Below are 16,171 nucleotides of genomic sequence, written 5' to 3'. Positions count from 1 at the left end.
CGTTTACAATTCGCTGCTGTTGCCGGCTTCAGGCCTTGTTCTCTGCCTGGTCCTGCCTACTTCCAGTTTTCATGAAGACAGGACCCGACAGAGAGGAAGGCCTGAAGCGGGCAACAGCAGTGAATTGTGAATGCTGCTGCTGCCCGATGAAGTTCAGGACATCGGGGAAGGAGCAGGAAGAAACCGGCTGCTGGCTTGGGGGTGAGGGTAGGGAAAGAATCGTGGAAGTGGAGAAATCAGCACGATGGCTTTGTGCGGGCTAGGGGGAGAGAGAAAGAAAGGAAAAAATAAAGAGGGGGGGCAGGGGGAGAGAGAAAGAAAGGCAGAAAGAAAGAGGGGGACCAAGGGGAGAGAAAGAAAGGCAGAAATAAAGAGGGGGTCAAGGGGGAGAGAAAGAAAGGCAGAAAGAAAGAGGAGGGCCAGGGGGAGAGAGAAAGAAAGGCAGAAAGAAAGAGGGGGACCAAGGGGAGAGAAAGAAAGGCAGAAATAAAGAGGGGGGCCAGGAGGAGAGAGAAAGAAAGGCAGAAATAAAGAGGGGAGCCAGGGGGAGAGAGAAAGAAGAAGGACCAGAAGAAGGACCAGAGACTCATGAAATCACCAGACAAAAAAGTAGGAAAAATGATTTTATTTTCAACTTAGTGATCAAAATGTGTCCGTTTTGAAAATTTATATCTGCTGTCTATATTTTGCACTATGGCCCCCTTTTACTAAACCGCAATAGAGTTTTTTAGCGCAGGGAGCCTATGAGCGTCAAGAGCAGCGTGGGGCATTCAGCGCAGCTCCCTATGCTAAAAACCGCTATCGCAGTTTAGTAAAAAGGGAGGGGGAATATTTGTCTATTTTTGTATAGTTGTTACTGAGGTGACATTGCATAAAGTCATCTGCCTTGACCTCTTTGAAAACCCGCGGAATATAAATGATAATTAACATTTTCTCTGCGTACAGCGTGCTTTGTGTTTTTAAAATTTTATTGTTGGTAGATCATTTTGACTTGGCCACAAAGGTAAGGGGGAGGGAGGGAGGGGAACTGCTGAAAGACATCTAGTAATCCTTGCAGGCTTGACTGCAGGGAATTATTTTTGTAAAATCATGTTTTGTTATGTGACTGGCATTATCTAGACTTTAATTTCTATGAATGAATAGAATGAAAATGATATAAAATTACTTGCTTGTTTTTATGTGCGTGCGCTGAAGGAAAGTGGAGAGAGAGTGGGCTGAGGATGCTGAAGGGAAATGGGGAAGAGAGTGGGGAGAAGACGCTGATTTATAAATTGACAATTGTACAGAATATTGTTTCTTTTTATACTTTAATATAAACAATTCAAGGCTTGTGTGGATGGAATCAGGTGGTTTGCGGGGATGGGGACTGAGCTTACGGGGATTAGTCCAATAAAATGGTATTTTTTTATTTCTCATTATTTGTTTTATTTTTATTTGTTAATTTATAAAGTGGTGATTGTTATGTATCAGGTTTTTCAAATTTACATCTACTGTCTTTATATTTTGCACTGTATTAGAGGACATGTGTTACTGTTTTTTGTGGTGTTGCATTGTATCCAGGGTCTGGTTTCTTGGCGGATCAGTTTAACTTTTGTCTACATATTTCTATTTTTAGTTTGTGATTATTCCATTTTGGGCGAGGGTGTATCTCTGTTCTGTGTGTTCTGAAAAAGACATAGTTTTCAGTTGGCATTGACTACAGGACCAATTGACTGTGCGGGATCTGGCTTGTTTAGTTTTACAATGTATGTGTTGGTGTTCTAGTGCTCACTGCAATGTTTAAGATGCAGCCTTTTCCTAGGTACACTCTTGTGGTGCGATATGTAGATTGGTACTAAAAATCATATTTTTCATATAGATGGGGGGGGGTGTCAAAAAATGATGGGCCCCGGGTGCCACATACCCTAGGTACGCCACTGCTTGAAACTCTCAACCCATGAAGCTCCTACATGATTCTTCAGGGGAGATGCAACCGACCGCCACCAAGCCTCCCGGCTAGTCTTGGGATCAAATCAGCCTATTCCGCACATTAAGGCCCTAACATACCTTTGTAAAAGGATCCCTGCTGTACTTGAGTTTCAATAAAAGCTTCTACAAATCTAAAAAAAAGAACAAATCCAAGAACCAAACCTTGCGGCACACCACTGATAACAAACCTTTCCTCAGAATGATCTCCATTGACCACTACCTTCTGTCACCTTCTACTCAACCAGGACCTGACCAGTCCATCACTTTGGGGTCCATACCAAGGGCACTCAGTTTATTTATTAGACCCCCCTATGTGGAACAGTGTCAAAGACTTTGCTAAAATCCAAAAACACCACATCTAGTGCTCTCCCTCTATCCAATTCTAATCTAATCTTCTATTTGTATGTCGCACATACCTATAAAGGCTCAAGGTGACATAAAGAAAGGAAGAAGGTCGAGGGAAAGGGTGGAGAGGCAGTAAGGTGGAGTGGAAGTTGAGAGGGAGAGAGGAAGGGAGAGAAAGGGGAGATGAAGTATCGAAAAGATGGGTTTTCAGTTTCTTCTAGAATATGATGTAATTAGGTTCTGTTCTGGTCGTTTCTGAGGTTATACCAAGATTTTACTCCTAGAAAGGAAAGCAGGGAGTAGAAAACATTTGTATTGAAGGATTTTTGTGGATGGGAGATTTAGTAGTATCTTATTGAGGTTGCTAAGAGAATTCTATTTAGTGGGGTTAGGACTAAAGAGGACTGTGAAGATTTACAAAGGGACCTGAACAAACTAGGAGAGTGGGTGAAAAGATGGCAGATGAAGTTTAATGTAGAGAAATGTAAAGTCTTGCATGTAGGAAACAGAAATCCGATGTACAGCTATATGATGGGAGGGCTGGTAATGGGTGAAAGTAGTCTAGAAAAGGACTTTGGGGTACTGGTGGACAAGACAATGAAGCCGTCGGCACAGTGTGCAGCAGCCTCTAAGAAGGCGAACAGGATGCTAGGTATTATCAAGAAAGGTATTACAACCAGAAAAAAAGAAGTTATCCTGCCATTGTATCGGGTGATGGTGTGCCCGCATCTGGAGTAATGCGTCCAATATTGGTCGCCATACCTTAAGAAGGATATGGCGATACTCGAGAAGGTTCAGAGGAGAGCGACATGACTGGTAAAAGGTATGGAAAACCTTTCATACGCTGAAAGATTAGAGAAACTGGGGCTCTTTTCCCTGGAAAAGCAGAGACTTAGAGGGGACATGATAGAGACTTACAAGATCATGAAGGGCATAGAGTAAGTGGAGAGGGACAGATTTTTCAAACTTTCGAAAACTACAAGAACGAGAGGGCATTCGGAAAAATTAAAAGGGGACAGATTCAGAACCAATGCTAGGAAGTTCTTCTTCACCAAAAGGGTGGTGGACACCTGAAATGCGCTTCCAGAGGGTGTGATAGGACAGAGATTCAAGAAGGGATTATATAATTTCCTGAAGGAAAAGGGGATAGAAGAGTATAGATAGAGGAGTACTATACAGGTCCTGGACCTGATGGGCTGCCACATGAGCGGACTGCTGGGCATGATGGACTTCTGGTCTGACCCAGCAGAGGCACTGCTTATGTTCTTATGTTCTATGGTCACCCAGTCAAAGAAATTGATCATATTTCTCTGACAAGACCTGCCTCTAGTGAATCCATGTTGCCTTGGGTCCTGTAATCCAATGAATTCCAGAAAATTCATTATTCTCTATTTTAAAAGGGTTTTTATTAATTTACTCACTACAGAAGTCAACTTACCAGCCCTACCTCTTCCTTATTTCCACTTTTGTGGAGATGGACCAGGGAAGAACACTGCCATTTTGAAGAGGTGAGCCCTGAGACAGGAAAGAGAAGACATCCCTCCTTCTGCTGCTTCTACAAAGAAGGTACATGGGGATCTATGAGGGGTCTTGGCACACAAGTAGGGATCTGGGGGTAGTACTGCACTGATGGAGGGGGGGAGGGAGGAGGATTGTTGAGTTGTGGTGCAGAGCCCAACTCAGCCACCAGGAATAATGTGTTAGAGACTGGGGGGTCAGGGGGTCCACTGGACCACTAGAATATTTTATTTTTTCTTATTTGAGGAGGGGGTTAGATTCCCTGGATATGCTCACAAGAGCTGTGCCTACAGTTCAGCTTTTGTGTGCCTTTCACAGGAAGTTCCAACCCCTTTAGCGACAAATACTCAAAATCATATAATTTGCATGCTGTTGCTGTTGAACATTGGTTGCTAAAATCAGACCGGTGTTTATCAGATGCAGTAGCTCTATAGCAGCAGAGTTTTGTGCATCTGGGAGAGAGCAAAGCATACCCCAAGGGGTCAGGTTATTTGCAATGAGCATTAGAGGAACATGGAAGTGCCAGTGAGATTCCGACTTAAGGAGAGATAGAAAAGTTAGCAGCCTAAGACTATCCAGCAGTTTTGAAGAGTTTACCTTCTGAAAACATTTCTACACCTAGATTTTCAGGTTTGCCCCAAGTTTCTAAGGTAATAACTAGAAACAAAACAGAACAAAGAAAGACAATTATATGCCTTTTTTATTGAACTAACAATTCATTTTTTTTAAATTAGCTTTCAAAGGCAATACCTTCTTCTTCAGATCAGAAATGAACAAGTGATGACAAATATCAGACTATATAAGTGAAACATAAAAGCATTCTATTGACAGTCTCACAGGGCAGGGGGTGAGAAACAGGGAGAGATGAATGGGTGATCAAAGGATGACAAGGGTGATTCTAACTCAAATCTTTATCAGATCAGTGAAGAAACGATGCAGTTACAGTAGCTCTAAATAGTAAAAATTAATCTAGATCTTAGATTGCATGTATTAGTACAACTCAGTGAAAAGAGGTGAGGTTAGAGGTGATGCGACAGTAATAGTTTACAGTTCAAAGATCCTATATACAGATGATAATGCCAATGACAATATTGAATCCTTTTGTGTTAGACTCAAGTCTAGTTGTAGATTTGGGAAAATGCTTCCAGAAGTTGTAATCTTTGCTTGATTCAATTTTCCTAGACTGTTTTCTGTAACTCCTAAGTATATAGATAAGAGATATTTAAGTGAGGTTTTGAAAGCCCCTGTTGATTCACTTCCATTGGTCATCTGATTTTCATTATTTGCCACCTTCAAAAAAGCTGAGTCTGAGACTTCCAGTGACGTCACGAAGCATGGTGGACGGTTAGAGTTCGAGTTCTGACCTCCGTGGGCACATACCTCCTTCCCAAGGGTGCTGTGGCATTTCCTCCTGCCACGGAGCCTTGTCACTCACAGCCTGAAGTGGGTCGCGTGCACAGTATGCCCTCAAAAAAACCGAGCGCTGAGGGGCGGCGGCCCGATACAGCCATGTGCGTGGGGCCTCCAGAGGACCCAAAAAGGATGATAGTCCTAGAGATATCATTGCCTGTCTTCATGCCTTTGTGGACAAGGACCGGATGGTGAGGCAGGCCAGAGAGCTGGGCACGTTCGATTGGAAGGGGCATAAAGTGGAAGTTTTTCAAGATCTTTCCGCAATTACTCTGCAGCGGAGGCGGGAATTTCGCCCGGTGGTGCAGATTTTGAGAAAGCATAATTTGAAATACCGCTGGCTATTTCCTTTTGGGCTCCTGATTACCATCAATGGAGCACACAAGAGAGTCACCACTCTGGAAGAAGCTGGGGCACTGCTGCGGAGGGAAGGTCTTCAGAGTGCGGAGGATCCCCCTCTGGGGACCTCATCGGGCCAGATGGCGGAGCGATTCCAGTGGCAAGCTAGACCGGTGCGGTCCCGCAAATGCAGGCCGGATGGTAGAGATGGTGTGGGAGAGTCCAAAGGAAGTGGTTCAAGGCCAGCCACCTGAGGAGGAGCTGTGAAGGCAGTGGTCTAGTCCTGTTGAAGACTTTTGGATGCTGGGGACTTTGGGACCTGATGGACAGTGTTACTGTGTGTGGGGGTATATCTGGGGGTATGAGTGCGGGGCCTCCAGTAGAGGGGAGTGTTTGTAGTGTGTGTATGATGGGCAGCACTTTTGGGAGGGGGAGGAGGGATGGGGACATGGGCTTTGGTGGGGTCACACGAAGTCATGGACGGGAGATGGAGGTGGTGGGAGTGGGGATGGAGGGGAGGAGGGTGGGGTGGAGGGGGGAAGGGGGGTAACAGCATGGGATTTTGGAGAGGGTGGGGGGAGGAGGAAGAGGGGTGATTGGTGTGGGAATGATATTCTGGGTTATGGCAGCTGATAAACTGAGAGTGGGCAGCTTTAATGTTAAGGGTCTCAACATGTCCCGTAAACGCCAGTTATTGTTAAAAGAATTAAAGAGGTTGGGGATTGATGTTAGTTTTGTGCAAGAAACCTACTTTTTGAAACCTGGAGAAAAGTTGATACAATATAAAGAATATCCAGAAAGGGTCTGGGCTTCTAATCGAAACGAGCGGAAGAAGGCGGGGGTGGGTATTTTGTTTGCTAGACATCTTAAATTAGTGCCTGAATAGGAATGGCGGGATGAGGGGGGGGCATTAGGTTATTTGGGTGGGCCAGCTTAATGGGGAAGTGGTTACTCTAGTGAATCTGTATGCCCCAAATACGCAACAGGGGTCCTTTTTTGATGAGGTATTGGCCAAGGTACCGTTGGTAAAAAAGGGATCATTGCTGCTGGGAGGGGAAGATCGTGCCTGACTAACTTATTGCACTTCTTCGAGGGAATTAACAAACAGATGGACAGAGGAGACCCCATAGACATCATATGGAGATGAATCCTGCATTCACCGTGGGCCTCATCTGGGGCAGCCTCCTTGGAGCGGCTGGGGCACGGGCAGTGTGTTTGGGAGGGAATGCATGGATGGGAGAACATCGCAGGGGAGGAGACATAGGCATCCTGGGACTGTCTGCCAAGTCTCTTCCCTGAAGAAGCCCTTTCTGGAAACGTCAATCGCTCCTCCTAAACTTACTTGCTCCACTTCATCACTGACGCTGAAACCATGGATTGAAGACAAAGTTTTATTTTATTTTTCTTTCCAGCTTATGATTTATCTTTAATCTTATCTATTGTTTTGCCTTTTGTCTTTGTTTTGTTCTATTTCTATCATTTAAATTTCTCCAGAATTCTACTGTTCAACGGCTCCCCCTTCTGCTTCTATTCCTTTCTCTCCTCTCTTCTACCTTCCAAAGTATTTAGATCAATGCTGTCTTGTTAAAATGTTTATTTTATTTTTATTTTTCCTCTAACTCTACTTTTCACTTCTCTATTATCCTCCAGGTACTTTAGTTAGATTGTGAGCCTTCGGGACAGTAAGGGAATTTTTCAAGTACCTTTCTTATTTCTAATCTTAATGTATATTTTCTGTAAACCGCTTAGAACCTAATGGATGTAGCGGTATATAAGAAATAAATTACATTACATTACATTACATATACCTAGATTTCCAGAAAGCCTTTGACAAGGTGCCTCATGAACGTCTACTCCGGAAACTGAAGAACCATGGGGTGGACGGAGACGTGCATAGATGGATCAGAAACTGGTTAGAGGGAAGGAAACAGAGGGTAGGAGTGAAGGGCCACTACTCGGACTGGAGGAAGGTCACTAGTGGTGTTCCGCAGGGCTCGGTGCTCGGGCCGCTGCTTTTTAATATATTCATAAATGATCTAGAAACAGGAACGAAGTGTGAGATAATAAAATTTGCGGACAACACCAAACTATTTAATGGAGCTCGGACGAAGGAGGAATGCGAAGAATTGCAAAGGGACTTGGACAAACTAGGGGAATGGGCTGAGAGATGGCAGATGAAGTTCAATGTTGAGAAGTGTAAAGTATTGCATGTGGGAAACAGAAACTCGAGGCACAATTATACGATGGGAGGGATGTTATTGACTGAGAGTACCCAGGAAAGGGACTTGGGGGTAATGGTGGACATGACAATGAAGCCGACGGCACAGTGTGCAGGGGCTGCTAAGAGAGCAAATAGAATGCTAGGTATAATCAAGAAGGGTATTATAACCAGAACGAAAGAAGTTATCCTGCTGCTGTACCGGGCAATGGTGCGTCCGCATCTTGAGTACTGCGTCCAGTATTGGTCGCCGTACCTTAAGAAAGATATGGCGTTACTCGAGAGAGTTCAGAGGAGAGCGACACGACTGATTAAGGGGATGGAAAACCTTTCATACGCTGAGAGATTGGAGAACCTGGGTCTCTTTTCCCTGGAGAAGAGGAGACTTAGAGGGGATATGATAGAGACTTACAAGATCATGAAAGGCATAGAGAGAGTAGAGAGGGACAGATTCTTCAAACTTTCAGAAAATAAAAAAACAAGAGGGCATTCAGAAAAGTTGAAAGGGGACAGATTCAAAACGAATGCTAGGAAGTTCTTCTTTACCCAACGTGTGGTCGACACCTGGAATGCGCTTCCAGAGGACGTTATAGGGCAGAGAACAGTTTCGGGGTTTAAGAAAGGATTGGACAATTTCCTGCTGGAAAAGGGGATAGAAGGGTATAGATAGAGGTTTACTACACAGGTTCTGAACCTGTTGGGCCGCCGCTTGAGCGGACTGCTGGGCGCGATGGACCTCAGGTCTGACCCAGCAGAGGCATTGCTTATGTTCTTATGTTCTTATGTTAATTTGGTTATTGACCTTCGCTGGGACTCTACGGGGGCTGGGGAGGACAGACTTAAGTCAGATCGGAAGCGGCTTAAGCATTTTGTTGATGTCCTCAATGTGGTTGATGGCTGGCGTTCCCAGCACTGGATGAGTAAGGATTACTCTTATTACTCCCCTGTGCATGGGGTGTATACCAGAATAGACATGTTGTATTTGGATAAGGGGTGGGGGGGTAGATTACTTGGGTCCCACATTTGGATGGATGTCCGCTGGGGGAAAACCCGTGTGGGGGACCGATACTGGAAATTAAATGATAGTTTATTGAAGGACCCGTTGCTGCTCCATAAAGTGGAGCAGGTTATTATGGATTGTTTGGAGCATAATGATGTTAGTCAATACTCTCCGATGACGATCTGGGAAAGTCTGAAGGCCGTGTTGCGGAGGGAGCTTATATCGATGGCCGCGTATAAAAAGAGGCTTACATTGCAGAAGGAACGGAGTCTGAGAGAGACTCTACGGCAGCTAGTTGATCAACATAAGCGGGGTCAAGGGGGAGCACCCCTGGGGCTTAGGATTCGCGAGGTTCGGGCAGAATTGGGGAAGTTGGAGGATGAGGAAATCCAATTTAATCTTGAGCGTCTTCGTTTGCGGTTTTTTGAATCTGGTAATAGAGCAGGGAAGTTGTTGGCTCATCGTCTACGCCTGCAGCGGACGCAATCTAATATTATGGCTATTAAGGATAGTTCGGGACAGACGTTGATGGATGAGGGTGCTATTCACGCCCGCTTTTGTGAATTTTATCAGCAGCTATATACGCCAGAGAGTCAGGGGTCGGAGGAGAAGATTAAGCAGTATCTTCAGGACTTAGGCTTGGCATCCCTCCCGACCTCTGTGACGCAAGGGCTGGATGCGGATATTACTTTGGAGGAGGTGCATAATGAGATTCGACAGTTGAAACCATGGAAATCCCCGGGGTTAGATGGGTTTACGGGATTATTTTATAAGAAGTTGTCTACTCTGGTTGCACCGTTGTTGGCGCGCTTATATAACGATCTGAGAGATGGAGCACAATTGCCTTTCTTTATGCGGTTGGCGGGGATCACGATTTTACCGAAGCTGGGGAAGGATGCTACTCAGTGTGGGAGCTACCGGCCAATTTCTCTATTGGGTATTGATAACAAAATTCTTGCCCGGGTGCTCGCTGATCGTTTGGCGTTTCATATGCCGACCCTTATCCACCCTGATCAGGTGGGATTCATAGGGGGTCGGCAAGCGGCAGATGGGATTCGTAAAGGTCTGGTGGCTCATGGGTGGTGGTGGCGGTGGATGCCGAAAAGGCGTTTGATCGCGTGGATTGGCGATTTATGGAGGCGGTCCTCCGACATTTAGGCCTGGGGGCCCGCTATGTGTCTTGGATTCTATCTTTGTATAATGGGCCCATGGCGTGTGTGAAAATCAATGGGGTCTACTCCTCCCCCTTTGAATTGCGGAGGGGGACGAGGCAAGGCTGTCCCTTGTCACCCTTGCTATTTGCTCTGGTGATTGAACCTCTTGCACAAAAGATTCAACAGACAGCTCGGGTGAGGGGGGTAACGATCCAGGGGAACGAATACAAATTGTCTTTATTCGCTGACGATATCTTGGCAATTGTGGAGGGTTCGGCGGAGTCCCTTCTATCCCTTCAGGACCTTATGACAGCTTATGGGGCTTTCGGGTTTTAAGGCCAATATGGCTAAAACAGAGATACTTAATATATCGGTCCCGGACGCGGATATACCGGGTATTAAGAGGGTGGTGCCCTTTCATTGGGTTAAGGGCCCTATTAGATATTTGAGTATCCAGTTGGGGGTGGACTGGGCGTCCTTATTTCAACTTAACTATATTCCCCTGGTAGCATCCCTGGCCAGGGATATGGATCGGTGGGATAAATTATATGTGTCTTGGATGGGGCGCATGGAGGTAACTCGGATGTTGGTGTTACCTAAGTTCTTATATTTTTTTCAGGTTTTGCCTATAGAAATCCCTAGGAAGTATTTTCTTCGCTGGCAGCGTAGACTCTTGCGGTCCGTGTGGGGAGGCAGACGGCCACAGGTGGCTCAATGGGCCATGTTTAAGTTTAAGGCGGAGGGGGGTTTGGGGATCCCCCATCTGGAACATTATTACCGGGCGGCTCAGTTAAGAGCGGGAGTGGAGTGGCATGCGCCCTCTTTGAAATTATGGGTGCAGGTTGAACAAGGCGTGCTGGATGTGTTGTGGGGGGCTCGGACCCTGGGGTCGCTTATGTGGGGAAATTTGGGGGTGAGGGAGTTGGGGACAATCTCTAACCCGTTCACTAACTGGACACTGCAGGTTTGGAAGGGAGAAGCTCGCAAACTGCTAGGTAAGAGTAAGGGGGTGTACTTTCTTCCCTTGTGCTATGCGTCTGATTTTGTGCCGGGGAGAGATGGGGGGATATTTGTGAGGTGGGCAAAGAATGGGTTGCAGTACTTTGGACAATTCTTGGAGGGTGAGACTATTCGGGCTTTTCCTGAGCTCCAGGCTCTTTATCAGTTAGATTCAAGGGACCGTTTCCCCTATCTCCAGGTGAAAAGTTATTTGCAGAGGGCTAAACGGGCTGATGCCGCGGTTTATACTTGTTCTGCCTTTGAGCAGTTGTTGGGATCCCCAGTGTGCAGAGGCTGCATTTCCCTGTTGTATAAGTGGGTGCATCAGGATGGGGCCCGGAAACCTTCGTATGGCATGGGAACGAGACTTGGGGCAGGTGTTTGATGAGGCCTTATGGGAAACTATATCGCTTAGGATACACCATTTAGGAGTGGCTCCTGTGCTGGTGGAGAATGCTCTTAAAATGCTGGTCCGCTGGTACATGACCCCGGTTCACCTGAGTAAGATGTCTGTTCAGGGCTCAGCCTTATGCTGGAGGGGATGTGGGCAGCGGGGAACCTTTTTTCATATGTGGTGGAGCTGCCCTTCACTTCAGGATTTTTGGAGCCAGGTGTTTCAGTATGTGGGGGCTCTTCTTCAGGTGCCCCTCCAAAGAAGAGCAGAGGTGGCCTTATTGGGGTTTCCCACGGGAGGAGCTGATGATACCCAGGATAGACTGGTACGGTTGGCTTTCACAGTGGCCAGGCTGACTGTGGCTCGCCTTTGGCGTAGCACGATTCTGCCTACGCTGCCTCTTATGAAAGACAAATTGGGATGGGTCTGCGAAAAATACAGGCTTTCGGCCCTGCCGACTCGACGATGGCAGCAATACTATGATATTTGGGGGAGATGCCTTGAAGTGGAGAACTTGGATGGGGGAGCGCTGCTGTCAGTTGAACTACTGGACCTGACAAGGCTATGGGCATTGGGGGCCTGATTTCTTCTGGTTTTGCCCTTTTTTTTTTTTTTTTTTTTGGTTGATTCTGTACTTTTTCTCCTTCCTTTTCCTAGGGTGCTTAGACGCCTGTGGGGGTGATTTTTGGTTTACAGGGGATGATGGGTGTTGTATGCTGTTACGGGGGTGGGGTGGGGGTGGGAGGGATGGGAGGGAGGGTGGGGTTGTTCTCAGAGGGTTTTACTATTCTGATGCTTGTTTGATTGTATTGATTGTACTGTTTTGGTACTGTGATGCTGTGTTGGTGTGCATTTTTGGTTATAAATAAACAATTGCAAAAAAGCTGAGTCTGAAGTAAAGTCCTGAGACCCTCAAGCAATGGATATGTTAGCTAACAGAATATATTTATGATCTTTATGATCCCTGCAGGTAAAAGTGATGATGAGGGAAGTCTATGCAAAGCAGAACATGGTACAGAGAAAGGAGTAGAAGATTGCAAAGATATCAAACGCCCAAAGCGACCCAGAACAATTCTGACTACACAGCAGAGAAGAGCATTCAAAGCTTCATTTGAGGTCTCCTCCAAACCATGTAGGAAGGTAGGTTAAGCAGGAAAGCCAGACCAATACAAATGTTTTCAACTGGCATAGAGAGAGAATGTGATTTGCATAGTCACACAGGGAGGGAATATCTCAAGACAAATCATGAATACAAACCTTATACTTTCTTATGAGTAACAGTTCAATACTGTATCAGATCACTCCTACTCCACTAGTCTTAACTAGTTGAGGGTGAAGTATTCTATATAATAGCAACTACAACAACAAAAAAAGATGTACAGTTCCTATTGCTGATTTACTATTATACTTCTCATGTACATTTGAGTGGTGTCAACATATTTTCTAATTCAGCAAGCTCTCTGAATTTTGACCTCATTTACTGGACCTGCTAAAAAAAATGCATTTTGATATCAGATCTCACTCTCTGCTTTGCAGCATGTTTGCAGTCAGACAAACAATGCATGATGAATAAAAACAAGTCTTCCTACTGCACGTTCTAACTCAGTGGTCTCAAACTCAAACCCTTTGCAGGGCCACATTTTGGATGTGTATGTACTTAAGAGGGCTGCAGAAAAAGTAGTTAATGTCTTAATAAAGAAATGACAATTTTGTATGAGGTAAAATTCTTTGTGGTTTACAAATCTTCCCCCCCCCAAAGGCCTGCATGTTCCCCCTTCTTTGCAGTGTCCTCCAGCTTCCCCCCCCCCCTCCCCGGGCCTCCCGATCTTAGTTTCAACTAATTACCGCAGCCTGCAAAGAGGATCACCGGTGCTGTAGCATTCCTTGAAGGCTGCCATCGGCCTCCGCAGCACGTTCCTTCTGCCACGATCCTGCCCCTCTTCTGACGTCAGGGGCAGGATCGCAGCAGAGGGAATGTGCTGCTGAGGACGATGGCAGCCTGCAAGGATCGCTACAGCACCAGCAATCCTCTCTGAAGGCTGTGGTAATCATCTAAAGGTAGGAGCGGGAGGCCGGGGAGAAGCTGCAAAGAGCGAGCAGCACTAGTTCAGTCCGCGGGCAGCAAAATAGTACCTGGCGAGCCACATGTGGCCCCGGGCCGCAGGTTTGAGACCACTATTCTGACTGATACTGCGAACTATACCTGAATGGTTGCTGTGGGAATGATACAGAAGTTGCTCCACAGTAGAGAGCTGCACGGGAACGGGGACGACGGGAAAGCACATGAGGAAGATAAAGGGGTGGAGAAGGACGCTGAAAGCACATGGGGAAGACAAAGGGGAGGAGAAGGACGCTGAAAGGACATGGGGAAGATGAGGGTGAAAAGGACGCTGAAAGGACATGGGGAAGACAGAGGGGGAAGAAGGACGCTGAAAGGACATGGGGAAGACAGAGGGGGGATAAGGACACTGAAAGCACATGTGGAAGACAGAGGGGGGGAGAAAGATGCTGACAGGACATGGGGAAGATGGGGGGAGAAGGATGCTGAAAGGAAATGGGGAAGAAAGAGTGGGGAGAAGACCCTGGCAGGGAAGAAGACAGAGATGCCAGACTATGGGGGGAGCGGAGGGAAGAAGATGGGTGCCAGATAAATTTGGAAGGGGGGAGAAAGGGAGAGGCACAGTAACAGAGCAAATGGAAGACGCAGAGAGAAGAGAGACAGTGGATGGAAGGAATTGAATGAGAATATGAGGAAAGCAGAAACCAGGTAACAAAAGTAGGAAAAAAAATTCTTTTTTTTTTTTTTTTTTGCTTCAGGATAAAATAGTATATTTAGTTGTGTTGATAAAAATTTATAAACATTAGAGGCTCTGGTAGAAACCCATTTACAAAGTATGTATTCTTCCCAATTAATATTTCCAAATTAATAAAGTCTTTTTGCTTATTTTTAAATGGGTTTCTACCAGAGCCTTTAATTCAGTAGCATAATTAACTGAAATAACTATTTCTGAAGTTTATAGGGATGGGTGGGGACATAGGGGATTCCTCACGGGGACGGTTGGGGACGGAGGGATTCCTCGCGGGGATGGGTGGGGACAGGTGGGAGTCCTCACAGGGACGAGTGGGACTTTGGCGGGGATGGGTGGGGGGACGGGTGGGATTTCTGTCCCCGCGCAACTCTCTACTCCACAGGCCACCCCTAACATTATAATAGCAATTGACTTGAAAGCATTACACCTTTCATTTCTGGGCATGTGGCAGCCATGGTTATTTATTTATTCTGTTTTTTATCCACTTAAAGAAAAGCCTAAGCAGCTTACAATAAAACATATATAAAATTCATATATAATAATCAAGTTTGGATAATACCATATTTTGTAGGACATCTCTAAAGTCCATATTAGATAAAATCTTCTTTATTTGCATCAACATTCGTAATGCAAAATATGCCATCTGAATCACTCTATAGTTACCTGAGCCTCCAATGTTAATTTTGAATCCAAGACCACCCCCAATCTGTGGCATAGTAAGGGGGGTAAAGGGGATGGTCCTCCCCGAGCATAGTCTTCCTCAGGGTGCTGGCACTCCTCCTGCTCTCCACCTCCCTTCCCACTCCTCTACCTGCCATGCACGCACCACTTCCCTACCCTTCATACCTTTTTAACTTCGGTGCAAGCAGCTAGGAACTTGCTGCTCACATTGGTTTTGGTGCTCTCTATGATGTCATTTCTGGGACCTGCACCTAGGAAGTAATGTCATAAAGCGCTGAGGTTGATGCAAGCAGCAAGTTTGTGGCCACTCACGCCAAAGATATAAAGGTAGGAGAAAGGGATGCATTTGGCAGGGAGGATGTCGAAGAATTGTAGGATATGCGGAATATAAATTAAAAAAAATAAAATAAAATAAAAAGTTTGCGAGACTGCCTAGATGGAACATTGTGACTTAGGTGATCTAAAGTTTGCGAGACTGCCTAGATGGAACTGCCTAGATGGAACATTGTGACTTAGATGATCTAAAATCAGGTATAAGTGCCCAGAATGTATCCAAAGTGACCAGATAACTACTGCAGGGACAAAAAACAGACCCACACACTCTCCCCCAGTGATCACTTATCCCCTTACACCGCCATAAAAATCAGAATAAAAACATTCATACCTGCCTCCAGAACATCAGCACCTGGCATAGGAAAGCTTAGTAGAGCTGCACAAAGGTGGCTTAAGTAGTCTGGGGAGTGGGCTAGTGAACCATAGAGAGGAGGACCCATGCTCATAAGCCACTCTAACCACTGCATTCATGGTGAAAAATGTGAGTCCACCAAAAAACCTCAAACCTGCTATATAGGTGCCACCTGCAGCCATAAGGGCTATTGGGGTGGTAGACAGGAAGGTATAATAGGCTTTGAAGGTGTTTTGGGGGGCTCACCATGGAGTTGTGGTGAGATGTTTATGTGGCACCCTTTTTATGAAGTTCACAGCAGTGCTCTGTAAGGTGCCCCACTTCTCTGTTGCCATGTCTGAGTGGCCAGCCCATCACTTTGCTGGCCCCTCCCACATCTAAAATGTCTTGTTCTACGCATTTTGGACTTGGACAATTTTTTTGGACTAGAATGCGGTATAAAGATAGACAACTTGGCGGTCTGGACGAACAGCTGGACGTAGAAATAGACAATTTTTGTAAAAAAATATTTTGGATGTTTTTGTTTTTTTTTTAAATAATTTTGAATACATTACAATATCCAATAATTCAAAAGAAAAAAGGAGAATCACATAAAACAATACATAATCAAATCATACATACATAGTTCCTTTCAAGCCCACATTAATGGG

At 45.6% G+C, this 16,171-nt stretch overlaps 1 protein-coding gene across 1 annotated transcript in view; it reads left to right on the top strand.

Moving 5' to 3' along the window:
- The window catches only part of LMX1A (LIM homeobox transcription factor 1 alpha), a 448,629-nt gene that overhangs the window by 365,502 nt on the left and 66,956 nt on the right, over positions 1-16,171 (top strand). The window contains exon 4 of the mRNA XM_033959803.1: positions 12,316-12,485. Within this exon, the coding sequence (XP_033815694.1) occupies positions 12,316-12,485 (170 nt within the window). The remainder of the gene's footprint in view (positions 1-12,315; positions 12,486-16,171) is intronic.

This window comes from Geotrypetes seraphini, chromosome 10 (assembly GCF_902459505.1).
Source record: "Geotrypetes seraphini chromosome 10, aGeoSer1.1, whole genome shotgun sequence".
NCBI lineage: Eukaryota > Metazoa > Chordata > Amphibia > Gymnophiona > Dermophiidae > Geotrypetes > Geotrypetes seraphini.
The sequence above is the reverse complement of the archived record's forward strand: the minus strand, read 5'-3'. Positions and strand labels throughout refer to the sequence as shown.